At 41.4% G+C, this 22,516-nt stretch overlaps 1 protein-coding gene across 1 annotated transcript in view; it reads left to right on the top strand.

The window, feature by feature from the left end:
- Nucleotides 1–22,516, top strand: part of lrrc1 (leucine rich repeat containing 1) — a 115,251-nt gene that overhangs the window by 14,824 nt on the left and 77,911 nt on the right. The window contains exon 2 of the mRNA XM_028820132.2: nucleotides 21,793–21,910. Within this exon, the coding sequence (XP_028675965.1) occupies nucleotides 21,793–21,910 (118 nt within the window). The remainder of the gene's footprint in view (nucleotides 1–21,792; nucleotides 21,911–22,516) is intronic.

The following is a 22,516-nucleotide window of genomic DNA, read 5'->3' as shown; positions in this document are numbered from 1 at the left end:
ATGTGAGGAAACCCACCAACATCCCAGAGTTAAAGCTGTTCTGGACGGAGGAATGGGCTCAATCCTCCAAGCCGGTGTGCAGGACTGATCAACAGTTACCGGAAACGTTTAGTTGCAGTTATTGCTGCAAAGGGGGGGTCACACCAGATACTGAAAGCAAAGGTTCACATACTTTTGCCACTCACAAACATGTAATATTCAATCATTTTCCTTAATAAATAAATGACTGCATATAATATTTTTGTCTCATTTGTTTAACTGGTTTCTCTTTATCTGCTTTTAGGACTTGAGTGAAAATCTGATGATTTTCATATAGAAATATAGAAAATTCTAAAGGGTTCACAAACTTTCAAGCACAACTGTATATCGTGGATTTTCACCATTCGCTGATGAGTCTGTAATGTAATTTCCGTGATAAAGTGGGGGATCACTGTAGATAAATTAATAATAATAATAATAATAATATTATTAAGTACCTCCAGGGTCAGAAGGAAGTCTGAAAATGTAGGGATTATCCATCCCTGCACAGTCCCCTGTTGATACCCATGAAACCCAACAGGGCTGCATTCTGGGACTCCAATTCCCAGTGTGCCCTGTGGGTAAGCCGCAGGCTACTGAAGCCCAGAGATGCTGCCACCTATCGTAATGGGGGAGAAAATACTTCTCTGTTGTTGTCTGTCTCCCCCGGTCCTTCCGCTGTATTGGCTTCCCGGCTGGGGTAAGGATCCTTGTGCCAGCCCATGTGTGCCGTCTATTACGCCCTTTTTCTGTGCCCTCTTTTAAACATAATTGCTTATTTCCCTTTGAGAATGTATTATGAAAGTGCATGTAAAATATTTTAAGTCAAAGTTTCACACAGTCTGTAATTATGATAACCCCTTCGCAGGCAAAATGAAGACTTGTATGTTAATTTACCTGATTATAATGGTAAGCTTTTGTTCTAAATAAAGACTGCAGAGCGTTTAAGTTTTGCGGTCGCCAAACATAAACATTTAAATTCCTACATGAAATGTTGGCTTCATCATCACGGCTCTGATGAACTGAATTACACAACAAGCCACAATGCATCTGCGCTGCACGGCATGGATAGAAGTGACGCTTCTTGTAGTTTACAGTTGCATGTGACGCTTTGACCGAGCAGCTTACTACCATGTGCTATTCAGAGAGTATTTGGCAAAGTTGATTTAATGGACTTAATGACACAGCGCTCGTGATTTGTAAAGCCAGATACCCGTACAGCACAACATATTGGTTCCTTGATGTGGTTTGTGAAACATTCGGAGAACGCAAGATAGCACAACATAATGCCAAGCAGCTTTCGAAAAGTGAGATCGCCGGCTATTTTTATAGGTTAACCTCAAAGGGCATTAACTTTGGGGATCAAAATGAGCGTTTCACTTCCTGGATTTAAGGAACGTTTCGTTACTTGAGTTTTTTTAGTTTGTCTAGGGTTTCCTTGCAAACTAGAGGAGAGCATTTGTTTCTGTATTTTTGTATCGCCAAAGTCCAGCATTGGAATGTGAATGGTGGCATGATAGCTAGATAGCACTCTTATTTCATACCGGAGGGGAACATTTTGGTAAAATGAATTAGAAATTGTCAGATTTAACTGGTCCATCAGGCCTCCTACTCGAATTGAAGGCCATGTCACATCACGTGACTTCTCCAGCGATTTCCAGCCATAGCCTTCATTTACGTAATCCCAGCGAGTCGCAGGCACTTGGCGGTGTGACGTACCCACGACTAGAAGTCATGTAAAGTGTAAGATGGAGAGGATAGGAAGATATGGAACAAGGTGATCCGCTGTGGTGACCCCTATCAGGAGCAGCTGAAAGAAGAAGAAGAAGATCACATTGTGTGACTTTTCTGCGATCTTCAGTCGTTGCCTTTGTTGCGCTCCCATGAATACCAGTCTCCTAATGTGACCTACCAAGTGACTCACTCCGATCAAATCAAACGGTAATAATCTTAAAGAAGGGATTTGTCCCCGTTTTTTGTGGAATTTGTTTCCGCTTTTGACCAAGTATTTTTATTTGGTGTGCGTTGTGACGATGCGAGTTCGCTCTATGCTCCCATAATCCTTATGGGATCCCTGAACCCGACACCGTTGGTAATGTCATCGAGATGAGCTGACATATGAGGACAATTCTCTAATGAAGCCTGGGGATATTTCCAAAAAGTGCAAAAGTGCTTTTATTTTAAAATCAACAAAACAGTATCCAAACAAAAAATGCAGTGCATCAGTTTCAATAAATCCATTAAAACAAGTGTCCAGTGGGGATAAAAACAATAAATGAATCCTTTAAAATCAGAGGTTAAAAATGCAGTCTCACTCACCCCAATCTCAGCCCACCTCCTTCTCCCCGGCTCACCCATAACTCATGCAGCCGGCACAGCCACGAGCTCCTTCGGCCAACCTCCCTCTTGGCTTCCTTACGGACATCACTGCCAGACCATTTGAGGTCGGCTCTCCTCCCTTCATCCTTTGCGCTCCTGTAGTCGCTCCTCAGATCCCTCGGGAGGACATCTGCCTTGCTAACCCCACTCACTCGAACGTTCAGTGGGGTAGACTAGCCCCTAGAACGCCACAACCAAACGCTCCTTCGCGGGGCCCCAGCTCGTTCTGTCTCCTCCTTCTAGGTGGCCAGATCCTCCAGCTAAGACCGCTCTTCACGTCTTCTGCCCTCTTTCATTTTCTTATCTATCCATGCCCCCTTCCCTGATACCGACCCGTATATATATATATATATATATATATATATATATATATATATATATATATATATATATACACACACACACACACATAGCTCCCATGGCTCCGTGGGCGCAGCGCCTTAATCACACACCGCAGGAAGCCAATGAAGCAATTGAGAACGAATGCGCCCACACGTGCAGGTGCGATTCGCTCCAACTACCTCATTAACTCCCCGCAGTCGTGCCCACGGAGAACGACATGGCTTTATGGATTTAAAACTTGGTCTTTTTTTTTTTTTTAATATATAAAGTTGCAGACCTGCTATACCAGGCATGTCAAACACGCGGCCCGCAACAGAAATCTGTGTGGCCCGCATGACCGATCCTAGTTAGCACTAAACTTGTACAAAATGATTACTATCATTTGTGATAGGAATCATTCTGCATCTTCGGCGTTACTTATTGACTTTTCTTACTTCTGCCTTCTGACAAAAGCACGTTTTCCCCCGGCATTACGGTACCGATAACGTCATCTGCTAGTATAGCCACGAGCCTTGGCCAAAGTTAACGAGCCGCGACGTCGCAACTGAAGTGCTAGGCTGCAGCAGGGCCGGCCTTAGGCATGCAAACTGTGCACCTGCACAGGGCCGCCACGGCAATATATATTGAATATAAAACAGAAAGTGAAAATAACGACACACAGCTGACGGCAATGTGGCCGAAAAGCATTGTGTTTCTTGTTAATTAGTACGCTGTATTTACTAATGTCGCTCGAGTCGGAGCAGTAAGCTATATGTAGTATTGTAACGTTCTGCCGTAATGAGAATATCATGGGCCGCCACTTATGGACACACGCATATAGAAGCGTGTCATGAGCACAAGGCAGCTATGCAGTGTCCGCAATGGACGGGCGAAGGGGCCACCGATTCTTTCTCTGCCCAGGGCTGCCACGACTGGCTGGGCTGCTGAGACTGGCCACTGGTCAGAACTGACCATCACGAGTAGCAATAGCTCGCATATTTTCACATTTTTTTGCTCTAGTTTTATGTAATTTTGTGTTAGTATTGTAATGAACAGTTAGTGCAGACTACAGCTGAAGATCTGAAGCGGACGCGAGAAGTTGGTGACGTGTTAATTAACACATTTTTGTGATTTTGAGTTTGTAAAATTATTGTAGGTCAGGGGGCTTTTTGCATATCGGCTTATTTTACAATATAAACTTTGAAGTAAACTTAGTAAAGCAAAATTAGATTTTTGGAGGATTTGTTTTCCAACTTGAATTACTGAGCAATGAATTCAGTGAGCATTTTCGTGATTTCAGTTCATACGAACAGGACTTTGCGCTGTTTACGTCCCCATACTCTTACAACGCTGAGAATGTGCCTGAGAATATCCAAATGGAATTGATTGAAGTGCAGTCAGATTCTGTTCTGAAGGCAAAATACTACGAAGTTGGTGTGCCAGGCTTGTATGCTTACCTGCCACCCTCGTATGTGCAGATCTGTAAGTTGGCATCGGGAGTACTGTCAATGTTCGGAAGCACTTACCTTTGTGAGCAATTGTTTTCGATAATGAAAGCTACCAAAACCCCACATCGCTCAAGATTTACCGTCGAGCACCTTTCATCCCTCCTTGCAGCTGCACGAGATTTCAAGCCTGATATTGACGAACTGGTTACTAACAAGAGATGCCAAGTGTCGGGACAAAAGAAATAAATCTCACACTGTAAGACTCCTGTATAAGCAATGAATCTAATATAATGAATATAATAAAGACCTAGCTAAGAGACTAAGACTTTAATTGTACGCTGTTGTACGGAGATTGTATGGAAATAAATTGCTTTTCTTTAAACTTTTCAGTATTGGAAAGAAAGCTACAGTAACTTTGTATAATAGTATTTGTTACAGTGTGGCCCGCTGATGCATGTATGGCAGTCGAAGCAGCCCACCAACGGTAGTGAGTTTGACATGCCTGCGCTATACCACATGCAGGGCTGTGTGACGATGCGATTTCCGGTCCAAGTTCCCATCCGACTTCTGGGAGCCCTTGAACCCGACACCATCGGTAATGTCATTGATGAGCTAGGCAGTGAGGCACAACAAAGCAAGGGGATGGTGCAAAAAGTGCAAAGTGCTTTTATTTAAAATCCACAAGCAAAACAGTGTTCAAAGAAATAAGTGCAGTGTCTCTCAAATCTTCAAGTAAATAATCCAATAAAAACACGGTGAAATCGCGGAGATTAAAAACACAATAGAAAAATTCCTTTAAAACCCGAGGTTAAAATAACGTTTGGAAATGGCCTTTCTGGAAAAATCCGGTGCCGCCGCCTTTAACCCAACAGCTCCCCTGCTTCTCCCTTCCGGGCCCTGCAACAGGGGGGTCGCCCTACCAGCATAGGCAGCTCCTTCCGCACTGGTCCGGTAGCCCTCTGATCCTTGGCTACGTTGGGCTCCAGCCGGACCGAGACTTGGGTTCCTTCCCCCAGTGGCCAGGGCGCTCACGCTAGGGCTCAACACGACTTCCACTGCCTTCATGACCTTATGCGGCGAGCCATCCATGATCCTGGTCACTCCTGCTCCTCTAAAAAGTTCAATCCATCCACCCCGAGTGTCGGCCAAACCTTCTCTCAGGGCTCTCCTTCCAGCTGACTGCCTTTTGCTCAAGTGAGCCTGCTGTCGCTCGCACCGGCTCCCTACTTCTCCATCCTTCCTCTCCCTTAACCTCCATCCTTCTCTCTTAACTTTTCTCTCCCATCTTTTCTTTTCCCTTCCTAGCCGCCTTGCGCTTCTATTTGTTACGGGGATGTGGATCAGATGTGGCGATTAGCAGCTCCCGGCATCAATTACAGATGCGGATGACTCCTCACCTGTGTATTTTAGTGAGGACTGTCCGTATCATGCATCACCCGGGAACCGCTCCGGCCAGACATACCATGCCCCCTCACTAAGCCGTGATTATTTATTTAAAAAGTGGCCTTTTTGACTTAAGTTATGGTGTTGCTACACGAAACCTTTAACTCTGACTTCTCAATTTCTACTACTGCGGACTCCAACTTTGATTCCTCAATTTCTGGTACCACCGATTCCCATTTTTCTCTGTCTGTATTTAGATTTCTATATTTATTAATAGCCGTCCCCCACGGCTCCGCCCACATAGTAGTGAAACAGGACAGCCCGGCCCCCCCACTTCTGACATCACACTTCCCCCTCCCCTCAGCCTTGCTGCCTCTCTCTCTCTCTCTCTCTCGGTCGGATTCACGTGAATATATCGCTCCTGCAAGCGAACTTTGATTCTTAGAGTGACGAGAGAAGTCGCAAAACCAACCAGAATGTTCAAGCAAATTCTAGAAAAAAAACCCCGATCTAAATCCGTGAAGTCGTCCTCTCATGAAAAGCAGACGGACAGACAGACAGACGTTGGATTTTATTCAGAGATTTGTCCGTGTGGGTTTCCTCCCACAGTCCAAGGACATGCAGGATGGGTGAACTGGCGATCCTAAAATGCCCCTAGCGTGTTCTTGGTGTTCTGTTTTTGTTGACCCTGTGATGGCCTGGCGCCCTGTCCAGAGTTTGTTTCCGCCTTGTGCTCTATATGCTAGCTGGGATAGGCTTCAGCAGACCCCCACGACCCTGTTCAGGGCTAAGCAGGATAGAAACTGACTGACTAACTGATTGATTGAAAGAGCATAATATATGAGATACAGGTCACTTTGTCACTGCCTGCGTGAATCATCATCATCATCATCTGAAAATTAAATCAGTCACCAGGCTTCTTTTCCCTGCATTACCCTGTTAAAGTCCGTGTTTGTGGCTTGGAAAAACCGAGTAATGCTAAACATAAGACTAAACTTACAAAATTTAAAAAAAAAAAAAAAAAAGCGCTGTGGTTTTATCAAAAGTGTAGAAGAAAAAATAGTTTAATCTTATCAGTATGTGTGAAATTGGAAATTTGAGCATATTCTATTACAGTTTATATTTAGCTGGAGTCTGTACATTTTTATCAACTCCAGTAACCAAATAATTGCTTCTGACTCCATAGTGTTTTTGGTGCGTCACACACCGGACGTTACCTGAGAGTTTCGCTTTCCCTTGGAGTTTAAGATTGCTTCTGTTCACTCAGGATGGCCAAGTTGGACAGTCCACTCCAGAATGGGCTCATCTGGGTCATCTCTCCTCTTGCAGCAAAGAGATGTGCTATTTATTGCATCTGGAAGGACGTTTCAGAAAATGGTAAAGGACTCTGCTGCAGGGCAGCCATCTTGCTTAATTGTAAATCACAAAAAAAACAAACAAGCACTGACACGTGAGGTGTAGGAATCGGCCTTCAGACATCACTGTTGAGAGAGTGGCAGTAGGTTTTTATTCACTTGTGAACACTCGAGAGAGTGCAAGGCAGTAAATGATTTTAATAGTTTCATTGATGCTGGACATACTTTAAACCGCAAAATCAATTTCATACATTACTTTAATCAAAATTAATACAATACATACTGGTTAGGCCTCACCTGGAGTACTGTGGAGTCGTAGTTGGCTCATCACTATCAACTTCTTGTCAATGTTCAGAAGCCATTAAGAAGGCTAACAGAATGTTAGGTTATATAGCGCCTTGATGTGTGGAGTACAAGTCACAGGAGGTTCTGCTCAAGCTTTATAGCACACTGGAGAGGCCTCATCTGGAGTCCAGGGTCTTCAGGCTACAAAAAGGACATAACAGCATTAGAGAAGGTCCAGAGAAGAGCGATTAGGCTGATTCAGGACTACAGGGGATGAGTTATGAAGAAATATTAAAAGAGCCGAGCCTTAAGGCAATGAAGAGGAGACCTGACTGAATTAGTCCAGTGGACTTGACACTATCAACTGCCAGACAGTGTTCAGAAGCCATTAAGAAGGCTAACAATGTCAGGTTATATAGCGCCTTGATGTGTGGAGTACAAGTCACAGGAGGTTCTGCTCAAGCTTTATAACACACTGGTGAGGCCTCATCTGGAGTCCTGTGGGCAGTTTTGGTCTCCAGGCTACAAAAAGGACATGGCAGCACTAGAGAAGGTCCAGAGAAGAGCGACTAGGCTGATTCTGGGACTACAGGGCATGAGTTATGAGGAAAGATTAAAAGAAATGAGCATTTTAACCATTTAATGTCATTAAATATAAAGGGTCACACGTAGGGAGTAAAAATGTGAGGTTTGAATACACAAAAGGAGGGGTTTGAAAATCAAGAGTACGTCATGTGAGAAGGATTTAGGAGTCCTAGTGGACTCGACACCATCAACTACCAGGCAGTGTTCAGAAACCATTAAGAAGGCTAACAGAATGTCAGGTTATATAGCGCCTTGATGTGTGGAGTACAAGTCACAGGAGGTTCTGCTCAAGCTTTATAACACACTGGTGAGGCCTCATCTGGAGTCCTGTGTGCAGTTTGTGACTTCAGGCTACAAAAAGGACATAACAGCACAAGAAGAAGTCCAGAGAAGAGCAACTAGGTTGAGTCCAGGGCTACAGGGGATGAGTGATGAGGAAAGATTAAAAGAGCTGAGCCTTTTAACCATTTAATGTCATTAAATATAAAGGGTCACACGTAGGAAGTAAAAATGTGAGGTTTGAATATACAAGGAGGGGTTTGAAAATTGAGAGTATGCCCCCATGAGAAGGATTTAGGAGTCCTAGTGGACTTGACAGTATAAACAACTACTAGACAGTGTTCAGAAGCCATTAAGAAGGCTAACAGAATGTCAGGTTATATAGCGCCTTGATGTGTGGAGTACAAGTCACAGGAGGTTCTGTTCAAGTCTTTATAACACACTGGTCAGGTCTCATCTGGAGTCCTGGGTGCAGTTTTGGTCTTCAGGCTACAAAAAGGACATAACAGCACTAGAAAAGGTCCAGAGAAGAGCAACTAGGCTGATTTCTACTGGGGATGAGGAAAGATTAAAAGAGCTGAGCCTTAAGGAGATGAAGAGGAGACCTGACTGAAGTGTGCAAAATGGTGAAGGGAATTAGTGCAGTGGATTGAGACGGTGACTTTAAAATGAGTTCATCAAGAACACAGGACATCGCTGGAAACTTAAGGGTGAATTTCGCACAAACATTAAGAAGTTTATTCTTTACACAGAGAACCACAGACACACGGAATAAACTACCAAGTAGTGTGGCGCACAGGAGGACCTGATGGACTTTCAAAACTCGACCTAATATTATTTTAGGAGAGTTAAGTGGGCAGGACTGGCCAGCTTTGTCGAGCTGAATGGCCTGTTGTCATCCAGACATGTTCAAATGTTCTAACTCTATAAGCCAAGCTAATGGGACACCAGATGCCAATGATGTTTTGATGAGCCGCACTGCGTAGAAAGGCTTTGGAATAAAACACACACTTTTTGTTTTTTACAGTATGACATTTTCTTGTACATATTTCTAACCTTCTTAAGATACCAAAAGAACTGTCGCTTTAGTAATAAATGGCAGCAGCCGCACATTTCCTTACTTCTGGTTTTGTTGAACGTGGCATTTTTTTATATCTGATTGTCGTGCCTGAAATCCAGCATTGACCGTAAGGAGTGAACTCTTTAAGATAAACAAAGGAATGCCGTCGTCATGTATTTGGTAGTTGGACTGCGTAGATGTTTTGAATTCCTTTCCTTTCTCAAGTGTAACACAGGTTTATCTGTGTATAAACACCAAAATGAAGTTATGATCACAATGTCCAGTATCCATTAGAATATTTCAGTGGTAGTGTAAGCCAGCCCTCAATAGACTTGATACTTTATGCTCCGTTTCTGTTAAAATATCCTTTAACTCTAATAATGTCTGCTGATTTCTAATGGATTGTAGAAGTCTGTCATTGGTTATTCTGGCCTTTAAAAACTTGTCAATGCTGCCATTTTATTTTTGGATCTTTGGTTGATAAGGCAGACCCCCGTGACCCTGTAGTTAGGATATAGCAGGTTGGATAATGGATGGTTGGTTGATAAAAGACCTGCTGTTCAATCCAAGCACAGCATTAGCAAATGAGGTATGAAGAGTTTTGAAAGAAGTTCACCCTTTAAACTCGGCCCCTTTGTTTTGGACCAAACCAGAATAAAAATTAAAAACCATAAAAAAATAAAAAATTAATTTCCTCATTAGCATATATCGCTTTGTTGTTGAAACGCCGAGTTTCATTCCCTGATGTAGCGTTGTAATGTTTTTCTGTGTTCCCTCAAAGATGGCGAATTATAACAGCACAACTCCCCCTCCCCCCCATGTCTTTTTTGAACATCCTGATTCACTTCTGTATAATTTGATGGACTGAATGTTATCTACTAGATGAGGGGTGCGTTCAGCTTCCAAATGAAACTTCATTCCACTTTTTGTTTTCCAATTTCCAATTTTTTTTTTTTTTTACTTTCTCATATATGAATTATAGGGAAAGTATTGTAAACATCCCAAAATTTGATTTCGAGATTTTGATGAATCTCGACGTTTTAAACCTTCCCGAGTCCAATGTACTTTCTCATAGGACGAGTATGGTAATCGTCCAAAAATTCAATGTCAAGATTTTGATGAATCTCGATGTTTTAGATCTCCATGAGTCCGATGTACTTTCTCGTAGGACAAGTATTGTAATCGTCCAAAAAATCGACTTTGGGATTTGGATGAATCTCAACATTTTAGACCTCCCTGTGTCCGATTTACTTTCGTGTAGGAAAACTATTGTAATTGTCCAAAAATTCGATATCGTGATTTTGATGAATCTCAACGTTTTAGACCTCCCAGAGTCCGATTTACTTTCTCATAGGACAAGTATTATAATCGTCCAAAAATTTGACCTCAAGATTTGGATGAATCTCGACATTTTAGACCTCCCTGTGTCCGATTTACTTTTGTGTAGGAAAACTATTGTAATTGTCCAAAAATTCGATATCGTGATTTTGATGAATCTCAACGTTTTAGACCTCCCAGAGTCCGATTTACTTTCTCATAGGACAAGTATTATAATCGTCCAAAAATTTGACCTCAAGATTTGGATGAATCTCGACATTTTAGACCTCCCTGTGTCCGATTTACTTTTGTGTAGGAAAACTATTGTAATTGTCCAAAAATTTGATGTTGAGATCGACGAGAACAAGTAGGACAAGTATTGTAATCGTCCAAAAAATCGACCTTGAGATTTGGATGAATCTCGACATTTTAGACCTCCCTGTGTCCGATTTACTTTCGTGTAGGAAAACTATTGTAATTGTCCAAAAATTCGATGTCTTGATCGACAAGGACAAGTAGGACAAGTATTGTAATCGTCCAAAAAATCGACATTGAGATTTGGATGAATCTCGACAGTTTAGATCTCCCTGTGTCCGATTTACTTTCGTGTAGGAAAACTATTGTAATTGTCCAAAAATTTGATGTCGAGATCGACAAGGACAAGTATTGTAATTGTCCAAAAATTCGATGTCGAGATTTTGATGAATCTCAACGTTTTAGACCTCCCAGAGTCCGATTTACTTTCTCATAGGAAAAGTGTTGTAATCGTCCAAAAATTAGATTTTGAGGAGTCTCAACGTTTTAGACCTCCCTGAGTCCGGAAATACCATATTTGGAATTATGTCGGTCTATCTCTGTGTGTCTTTTGTGTAAAACACGATAACTTGAGTACACTTTCACTCAGGTCAACCAAATTTTGCATACAAGTATTAGGTACAAAACGTTCATTTCTATCAACTTTTGGGCTGTTTTCCGCTAACCATAAGTGGTATTTTACCTGAAACATTTCCCTAAAAATATTAAATTTCACATCGTATTATGGTAGACCACCACATTCTAAGCATTTTTTGTCGCTCTGCATTTTTTTGAGAAATGACCGGTTTTGAAACTAATCGCAATTTTACATTTGATGTTCAAATGGTAATGTGTACATTTTAGAGAACGATTTTGCTTTATGTAAACAAAATATTTCATCCAAGTATTGCAATACACACTTTACTAAAGTCTCTTGCAACTTTTAACCCACTTCTGCTTACTGAAAGTGGTCATTTATCTGAGTTGTTTGCCAAAATAAAATTATCATGGCAAATTTTTTATTCATGCAGCTGCGGAGTCTGATTTATTCAGCTATACTTTTATAATAATTGTTCAATATACAGGGTGGTCTAGATCTAATTATGCAATTTTCATTACGCTATAACCTATTAAGTTCATTACATAGAGAATTCACAAACAATTATTTTTTTTGCCGATAGATGGCAGCACCTTCCCTGCATTCGCTTATTGCAAGATATTTCGAACAATTCGTTTGTCTTGCATTGTTTTCCTGCATTGCATTAAAAGTTGTATAGTTAGATCTGGACCACCCTATATTTTTAATTTGATTAGATTTCTCGTTGATGGTTCTTTAACGTACATAATATAAAAATCTAAACATTGTCTTGCAGTTTATTCCTCAAATATCCATCCCCATATCTGAATATATGAGAATGTCAAGGGGGAGACCACACCCAGTTTTTTTTTTTTTTTTTTTTTTTAAAGATGTTTTTGAATCTTATAACTATTTCTGTTAATTTGGGTATCTTCTATATAAACGTCTACGCGTGGAAATGTGGTTGTCTGTCTGTCCGGCCCGTAAGTGCGAGGCTACAGCATGAAGCACAAAGAGCCGGCAAAACAGCCCCAAGTTAACGAGTCAGAAATAGAAAGAAGTGCAAGGTGTCAGCATGAAGCTGAAAGAAAGTGACTCCGTTGCCAAAGTGAAACCGCCGAGGAAAGACAAAGTCCCTTAGCCGCTAATACACAAGTGAGGCGAGGACATCGGCAAAATGAAACCTCAGAGGAGAGGAGAGAGAAACTCAATTAGCCGCCGATAGATGAGAGGGGCGAGCATGTTGGTAAAGCGAGAACCGCCGACTCCGCATTTCAGTTTTCTTTCCGATGATTTCGGCAGTTTCAAGGAATCCAGAACGGCCTTACACAGCTAGTGTAGTATCATTTCTTTAGCAGTCTATTCTAGCAGGGTAAGATCGGCCCTTCAGAGTGATACGTATATGTCGGCCGGGGGTCTTCAGTAATGGAGATGTATACTATGGATATTTATTTCAAACCAGTACAAGCGGGGAAAAAGAATTCTTTTTGTTATACTGCTGCAAAACAGTAAAACTTGAAATATTACTTGTAGGTATTTCTGGTTGTTCCGGACACATTCACTTTTACAATGTTTGGAAGTTTGGGTTAACATTCAAAGTGCATTTTTTTTTTTTTGTTTTTGATTTAAAAGGTTACTCAATTTTCCAACTTATTCTGCTGTAACACAACGTAATCCTCCAGGTGTAAAACTTCTGAAAGAGAAAAGCCTGAGCCTTACTTTGAAAGGTAGAGTGACGGATGATGAAGTTATGGCCAATTAAGTCAAAGGAGCAGAAAGCAGATGTAAATGAGGCCGAACTTAACAAAACCAATTTCAGGGTCTTGGGGTGCCAATGCCCTCTACTAGACACTAATCTATCCTTGGCGCTGCGACTGTGCTGAAATTTATACAAGATGTATTTGTTCACAGATACCCGGTGCATTCAGACAGTCGTCTGACCGGCACACTTTGTGTTGTAGATTGCGTTTTAATTGGACATACTTGCCATTTTTGCCCATCAACCTACACTCAGTAACCATTAATGACAAAGTGAAAATCTGTTTTCAGAAAGGTTTGCAAATTTATTAAAAATCAAAAACTGAAATCTCACATCTCTCATGGCGTTTGTCACTCAAACACGTGGCACATCACAAATGTTTGTTGTAGTAAGCCATTTTATTACTGTTTGTGGTGAGCCATCTGTTGAAGTGACAAATTCATTGCATTTTATTAATACAAATGTTTGTGATGTGCCATCTGTTGGAATGACAAATGCAGTGCATATGTCTCTGTTATATGCAATTTTGTATAGGATTCATTAAAATAGTGTTAATGATTGTGATGTGTTGGAATGACAGAGACCGCAACCAGATGGCTACACAGATACACAGACACTTATCCTTTTATTAAGGTGGATGCATTGCATTTATCACTTCAACAGATGGTACATCACAAACATTTGTTGTAGTAAGCCATTTTATTACTGATGTTTGTGATGCACCCTCTGTTGGAATGACAGATGCAATGCATTTTATTACAACAAATGTTTGAGATGCACCATCTGTTGGAATGGAAACTGCCATGCTTATGCCATTTACAGTGTATTAAATGTATTGCATTTGTCATTCTCATTGATGGCGCATCATGAACTTTTATAGCTTTTTCACAAACATTTGTAACTTTTATTACCACAAATGTTTGCGATGCACCAACTGTTGGAATGACAAATGCAGTGCATATGTCTCTGCTATATGCCATTTGGTATGACATCCATGAAAGCAGTGCTAATATTTGTGATGTGCCATCTGTTGGTGTAACAACTGCAGTGCATTTTATTACCACAAATATTTGCGATGCACCAACTGTTGGAGTTACAAATGCAGAGCATATGTCTCTGCTATTTGCCATTTGATATGACGTACATGAAAGCAGTGCTAATATTTGTGATTGACCATCTGTTGGAGTAACAACTGCAGTGCATTTTATTACCACAGATGTTTGCGATGCACCAACTGTTGGGATCACAAATGCATTGCATATGTCTCTGCTATATGCCATTTGGTATGACATCCATGAAAGCAGTGCTAATATTTGTGATTTGCCATCAGTTGGAGTAACAACTTCAATGCATTTTATTACCACAAATATTTGCAATGCACCAACTGTTGGAGTGACAAATGCAGAGCATATGTCTCTGCTATTTGCCATTTGATATGACGTACATGAAAGCAGTGGTAATATTTGTGATTGACCATCTGTTGGAGTAACAACTGCAGTGCATTTTATTACCACAGATGTTTGCGATGCACCAACTGTTGGAATGACAAATGCAGTGCATATGCCTCGGCTATATGCCATTTGGTATGACATCCATGAAAACAGTGCTAATGTTGTGCGCCATCTGTTGGAGTAACAACTGCAATGCATTTTTATACCCACAAATGTTTGTAATGCGCTATCTTTTAGAATGACAGAGACATAGTAACTGGATGGACAGATAGACAGTCAGTTATTCTTTTTTTAAGGTGGGTCAAGTGTGCAGAAAGTGAAGGGGTCTAAGTATTTTCTGAATCCACTGTATTCTGAATTTAAAGTCACCTTCCATGAAGGTTTCAGTGAAATATACAGTAATTCTAACTTCAAAGACTATTGTTCTGATAATCTGAGACCCCAGGATTAATCCCACAGTATTGAAATATTTTCACGTAATTATAAACCGGACGTTCAGCATGTCAGTGCATTGGTTAGTGCCGCCACAGACCAGGCTTTCCTGCATTTGAATTCCATGCCTGAGTGTGATCTGTGGGGCTCTTGCATGTTCTCCCCAGGGTTTTTCTCTGGTGGGCTCCTACTTGGGTTACTTGGTGCTTCCACATTTGTTGACACTTTTATTTTTTTTTTTTCCCAAGAAGCAAATCCAGTAGACATCAGTACAAATCTGGCCGTCTGTATTTCATTAGGGCGCCTGTCGTTTTGTGTTGACAGGATACTCCATGTTGTTGCCTGGCACAGCCACCTCTTTCTGGAAAAGATTTTTGCATGGATTCACTTTATTATTGACGTCTCCGCACGCTCTACATGTTGTTTTAATCTGATAATGTTTGTCTTGGAGTTCATGCCTTATCGTATGAGCCAGTCTCAACTCTTAAAAATGGAACGTTTTGTAGTTTCTGTTTTATTATTAGTGATGTGCTTGTCGGTGCATTCAGTCAACATGATGCAACATGTACTGGAATGCAGCAAAAATGAAGCCAAATCAGTTCCTCTTTTAATTGTTTTGAATTAGTCATGGACTCTGTTTGGAGCGCTTGTGGCGCTGGTGACACTCTTCATTATTTATTCAATGCTTTTCTCTTTGCCTGCTTTTTCACTTTATTTAAGCTCTCTGAAGCTTCCAGGGTTATTCTATCGCTGTACTACTGCAGCGTCCATGCCGCCAACCTGAGAGCCATTTGTTGGGCTGTGTCCTGTAGGATCCTTCAACACTAGAATTACCAGAGCCTATGAAAAAACTCGTAGATCCGTCCCACCTTAAATCGCTTCGCACCTCCCCATCAGCGTCTTTTGTCCTGTAAATGTGTCGATAAGCAGCAAGCAGCCTACTATCACTAACACCTGCCACACAGTTTTCTCAGCTCAAGTCTGTTTACCTGCTTGTCAGTTGCTTAGAGTTGTATAGAGTGAGACATCAAGCAAAATGACACCTTTTATAAATACTTTATCGTTATTTGGAACACATGCATTTCATGTTTATGTAAACATATCGTTAAAACAAACGTTTTTGATGTTTTAGTAATAATTGACAAAATGTAGACATGAAGTGTATAATGTGTGAAGCCTGAAGTCCAAATTTCAAATAAACACTTTCACAAAAGGTAGAAATATAACGGAACAAGTGCACTTCTATTCAAGAATATAACTGCAGAAAAAGAACCCGCGTTAGGGTGTGACAGTGACACGCATTTGCTACGACCGCTTCGGTGGCGCAGCGGTATGCAGCTGTTGACTGGTAATCAAAACTTCACGGGTTTGACCCTGGTCGAATCCGTTTTGAGAAGCGAGCTGCTCTTATTCTTACTATTTTAGAATAAAAACATACATTTGATTCCAGTCTGTAACAGCCGGTGTAAGACTAAGACAAGTAGACTGAGAAACAGTTTGTATCCTTCAGCCATCACCGTGCGGAATGCTGATAAGTGGCCACTCTGACCGAGTGCACCTTCATGTTTACAGTACAGCCCTAAGTCAACATTGGATAAGGGGCAAGTGCAATATGATGTATGTATGAGTGGAAAATGTTGTTCTGCTGTTATGGACTATTTTGGTGCTCATTTTATTCCCTTTTCATTTTAGTTTTAACTTGAGTTTTTTTTTTTTTTGCACTGGAAAGTTGCACCTAAAATTTCATTGTACATTGTCTCATTGCTACAATGACAAAGATTTTGATTTGATTTGAATGGAGCAAAGCACAAATGAAAACCTGCATCTCCAAAGTGCTCTTCATTTCACACTGGGTGAAAGGAATTTTTCTCATGATATTACCATTTTCTATAGTAGTTTTCACTGATGATGACCAGTATGTAATACAGTACATCACCATGGATACGTTCTACTAAGAGATGTAAACTAATGACCGATCAGCTCAAGTCCAAGTTCTGTGCTAATTTACATTCTGTGTTGCTTTTTCTTTATTTGAATATTTATTGTACTTATTATTATAATACAGGTGCTGGTCATAAAATTAGAATATCATGACAGTTGATTTATTTCAGTAATTCCATTCAATAAGTGAAACTTGTATATTAGATTCATTCATTACACACAGACTGATGTATTTCAAATGTTTATTTCTTTTAATGTTGATGATTATAACTGACAACTAATGAAAGTCCCAAATTCAGCATCTCGGAAAATTTGAATATTGTGAAAAGGTTCAATATTGAAGACACCTGGTGCTACACTCTAATCAGCTAATTAACTCAAAAGCCTTTAAATGGTCTCTCAGTCCAGTTCTGTAGGCCACACAATCAGGGGGAAGACTGCTGACTTAACAGTTGTCCAAAAGATGACCATTGACACCTCGCACAAGGAGGGCAAGACACCAAAGGTCATTGCTAAAGAGGCTGGCTGTTCACAGAGCTCTGTGTCCAAGCACATTAATAGAGAGGCGAAGGGAAGGACAAGATGTGGTAGAAAAAATTGGACAAGCAATAGGGATAACCGCACCCTGGAGAGGATTGTGAAACAAAACCCATTCAAAAATGTGGGGGAGATTCACAAAGAGTGGACTGCAGCTGGAGTCAGTGCTTCAAGAACCACCACACACAGACGTATGCAAGACATGGGTTTCAGCTGTCGCATTCCTTGTGTCAAGCCACTCTTGAACAAGAGACAGCGTCAGAAGCGTCTCGCCTTTGGACTGCTGCTGAGTGGTCCAAAGTTATGTTCTCTGATGAAAGTAAATTTTGCATTTCCTTTGGAAATCAAGGTCCCAGAGTCTGGAGGAAGAGAGGAGAGGCACAGAATCCACGTTGCGTGAGGTCCAGTGTAAAGTTTCCACAGTCAGTGATGGTTTGGGGTGCCATGTCATCTGCTGGTGTTGGTCCATTGTGTTTTCTGAGGTCCAAGGTCAACGCAGCCGTCTACCAGGAAGTTTTAGAGCACTTCATGCTTCCTGCTGCTGACGAACTTTATGGAGATGCAGATTTCATTTTCCAACAGGACCTGGCACCTGCACACAGTGCCAAAGCTACCAGTACCTGGTTTAAGGACCATGGTATCCCTGTTCTTGATTGGCCAGCAAACTCGCCTGACCTTAACCCCATAGAAAATCTATGAGGTATTGTGAAGAGGAAGATGCAATACGCTAGACCCAACAATTCAGAAGAGCTGAAGGCCACTATCAGAGCAACATGGGCTCTCATAACACCTGAGCAGTGCCACAGACTGATCGACTCCATGCCACGCCGCATTGCTGCAGTAATCCAGGCCAAAGGAGCCCCAACTAAATATTGAGTGCTGTACATGCTCATACTTTTCATGTTCATACCTTTCAGTTGGCCAACATTTCTAAAAATGTTTTTTTTGCATTGGTCTTAATTGATATTCTAATTTTCTGAGATACTGAATTTGGGACTTTCATTAGTTGTCAGTTATAATCATCAACATTAAAAGAAATAAACATTTGAAATACATCAGTCTGTGTGTAATGAATGAATCTAATATACCAGTTTCACCTTTTGAATGGAATTACTGAAATAAATCAACTTTGTCATGATATTCTAATTTTATGACCAGCACCTGTGTGTTTATTTTTTTTCCTCTGAAGCGCCCTGGTCCATGCTCTGTCCAGCCACTCCATACTGACATCAGGAGTTGGATGGCATTAAATTTTAACAAGACAGAAGTCTTGCGGTTTAGACCCAATGGCACCAGCGGGACCCCCTGCATCGACCTTTTCCACTGTGGTTCAATATGAGAAATCCATGATCACAAATTGAGGTGTGAAGATGGATTCTACTTTAAAACTCGATAGCCATGTGAGCGCAGTGGTAAAATCTCGCTTTTTCTGGTCGAGGAGCCTACCAGAAATCAAGCCCGTTTTGTCTAAACACAGCCTTGAAACAGTGATACCTGCTTTTATAACCTCTCTCATCAAGATTACTGTAATGCACTTCTTTTTTGGAATTACCCAGGCCTCCATTTACTCGCCTATAGTTGGTGCAAAATGCCGCTGCTCGATTTTTTTTTTTTTAAACTGGTACAAGTAAGCGTTGAGCACGTTACCCCAATTTTGGCTTCCCTTCACTGGCTTCCAGTTCGTTTTTGAGTCCATTTTTCAGATCCTTGTATTTGTTTTTAAATCCTTTAATGGTTGTGCCCCAGTTTATCTGTGAAGACTGCTGCACCCTTATGTCCCATCTCGCTCTCTCAGGTCAGCAGACCCAATGAGTTTACTTGTCCCTAAGACACGATGCACACTTAGAGGTGATCAGGCTTTTTCAGTTGCAGCTCCAAAACTCGAATGATTTGCCATTGCATGTTAGGCAGGCTCCTTCACTTGCTGTCGTTAAATCTTATTTAAAACACACACTTTGACTCCGTGTGAGACGTTGACTATCTGTGTACTTTTGTTATTATGAATTTCTTCAGCTCTTATGTGTTTCTGTTTCTTTTACACTTTTGGTTATTGTGTGTCTTATATGTTGGGTTTTATTGTACAGAACTTTAGTCATCCCTGATATTGTTTTTAAAGTGCTTTATAAATAAATTAATATAATATATAAAAAGATTTTTAGTATCATTACAGACTGGTGTTCTGTCTCCTGCAGGTTACAATAATTAAAAAGAATTTCCCAAGCCAAATAAATGTGTCCCTTGGGATGATGGGGGGCCGGTGGGGGGGTGGGGGGTGTCGTTGAATAGCCCTCCCATTATGTTTCACAAAGGATCAGGCAAAATAAGTGGGTCGTCCGACTGAACACAAATAGAACATTAGATAACTGACTGAACCAAGCAGAGGAGTGTTTGCCAGGCCCCAGTTACTGTGACAATAATTGAGTCCAGGCATCATAAAAGGGTTTGGGGCAGCCACCCGTATAATATCCCTGGCTGCAAAAGACTTGTAAAGTAACAGAGACGTTCACCAGACTGAGTCCAAAGCGGAACTGATTCATTGTAAGTAAGATGGCGGTTTTAAAGGCCTGTATAGGAAGTGACGTCATCAAAAGGGGGCGGAGACGAAACTGCCGTCGTCTGGACCAGAAGTGACAACATCAATGGGGGCGGAAAAACTGGAAGTGATGTCATCAAAGGGGGCAAAAAAAACTGGAAGTGACGTCATCATAGGGGGCAAAAAAAACTGGAAGTGATGTCTGGGCCGGTAGTGACGTCATCAAAGGGGGCAAAAAACTGGAAGTGATGTCGTCAAAGGGGGCAAAAAAAAACTGGAAATGATGTCATTAAAAGGGGGCAAACAACTGGAAGTGACGTCATCAAAGGGGGCAAAAAGCTGGAAGTGATGTCGTCAAAGGGGGCAAACAAAACTGGAAGTGATGTCTGGGCCAGTAGTGACGTCATCAAAGGGGGCAAAAAAAAAAAAACGAAGTGACGTCGTCTGGGCTGGAAGTGACGACTTCAGAGGTGCCAGAACCTTGCAGAATTTCCCGGGAAAGGTCTGCAGGGAACTGACAGAGGCAGTCTGTTGAGGCCGCCGCCCCCGGTTGGATGTGTTATTACAATTATTTAAGCCCTTTAGCTGCCTCCTACTCACATGTGTGCCAAAATGATCAGAAAACTTCACGTTTGTGCCCTTAATGCCTTTCTGTACGATCAGTTCATCTTTCTGGCTGTCAGAAATGTAGGTGAACATTAAAAACATTCCATTACCTTATAGCGTATGGGGGTCATAACAGAATCTTCCATTATGCATGTGAAAGCGAAATTTTGTTTAAATTTAAATGCTTATTTACCATTAACTCAACAGGTTTTGCTCCTACCGTCAGTTAAGTCATTTCCACTCTTGTTATTTTTTTTGTGCCAACATCAGTTAGTTAGTTTGCTCATCCCAGCCTGCCTCTCCTGAAGTACCAAGCTGCTACTTTATCCACGTTCAGGGATTACTTTGGGGTGTAAGGGCAAGTCAGAATTATTGAGGTGGCATACTGGAGAGACGAGCTATTCAGAAATCATTAAGCTTCTATCCCAATAAACCCATTTAAATTATAAGGCTTATCTGACTTGTGTGTTTGATTAATGACGTAACACTTTTTCTATTTCTAAGTCTCTTCTACCTTTTTGTTTTTTAACTGGTATTGGAGTGATTAGTGACAGACGGGTATCATCAAGAGTGAATGGGAAGGTCTACAGGACAGTAGTGAGACCAGCTGTGTTATATGGGCTAGAGATGGTGGCACAGGAGACTGGAGGTGGCAGAGTTAAAGATGCTAAGATTTGCATTGGGTGTGATGAGGATGGACAGGATTAGAAATGAGGACATTAGAGGGTCCGCTCAAGTTGGACGGTTGGGAGACAAAGTCAGAGAGGCGAGATGGTGTTGGTTTGGACATGTGCAGAAGAGAGATGAGGGGTATATTGGGAGAAGGGTGCTAAGTATAGAGCTGCCAGTAAAGAGGAGAAGAGGAAGGCCTAAGAGAAGGTTTAAGGGATGTGGTGAGAGAGGACATGCAGGTGATGGATGTAACAGAGGAAGATGATTTGCTGTGGTGACCCCTAACCGTGAGCAGCTGAAAGAAGAAGATTGAATGTATCTAAAGCATGTAACATTCCATACAATCAAGTCAAACTTAACAAAACTAAATTGAATCCAACAGTCTCTTCTACCTTTAATGTTTGTCTCTGCACGTGGGGGTAGAAAATTGTTAACGTTCCCTTCAAATGGATTTGCTTTACTGCAGTTGATGTTTTATTTGAACTGAATCTGCCACTTCTTTTGAAATCCAAAGTCTTTGGTTTAAGTCTTTCTTTTCTGTGTTTCTCCTTGTCTTACAGCCCTTTTTCCAGCTGATAAAGTTGCGAAAGCTTGGACTCAGTGACAATGAGATTCAGCGACTTCCTCCGGAAATAGCCAACTTCATGCAGCTAGTAGAACTTGATGTATCCCGCAATGGTGAGTAAAAAGTCATTGAAAGTGTTTTGGGGGAAATGACTTGTTTGATATTGTCTCATTAATCTCGGGTTCAAATGAATTGTCACATGTACGCGGTACAGTCACAAAATTATCACTTGCACTTTTCCACCTAGTAGTGACAGAGGTACAATACCAATGGTAGACAATGGATATAATGGCATACGTCAAGTGCTGCCTTATATGATACGTAGAAGAAGGTCTGAATAGACAAACCTTATTAATCCCAAGGGCCTGAGTCGCCTCGAAAGCCTGCATATTGTAATCTTTTTAGTTAGACAATAAAAGGGGTCATTTTGCTTGACTTCTCACTACATCCATAATGGCTAACATGGTCAAACACCCTAGTACTAATCCATCCATCCATTTTCCAACCCGCTGAATCCGAACACAGGGTCACGGGGGTCTGCTGGAGCCAATCCCAGCCAACACAGGGCACAAGGCAGGAACCAATCCCGGGCAGGGTGCCAACCCACCGCAGGACACACACAAACACACCCACACACACACCAAGCACACACTAGGGCCAATTTAGAATCACCAATCCACCTAACCTGCATGTCTTTGGACTGTGGGAGGAAACCCACG

This window comes from Erpetoichthys calabaricus, chromosome 15, assembly GCF_900747795.2.
Source record: "Erpetoichthys calabaricus chromosome 15, fErpCal1.3, whole genome shotgun sequence".
Classification (NCBI taxonomy): Eukaryota; Metazoa; Chordata; class Cladistia; order Polypteriformes; family Polypteridae; genus Erpetoichthys; species Erpetoichthys calabaricus.
The sequence above is the reverse complement of the archived record's forward strand: the minus strand, read 5'-3'. Positions and strand labels throughout refer to the sequence as shown.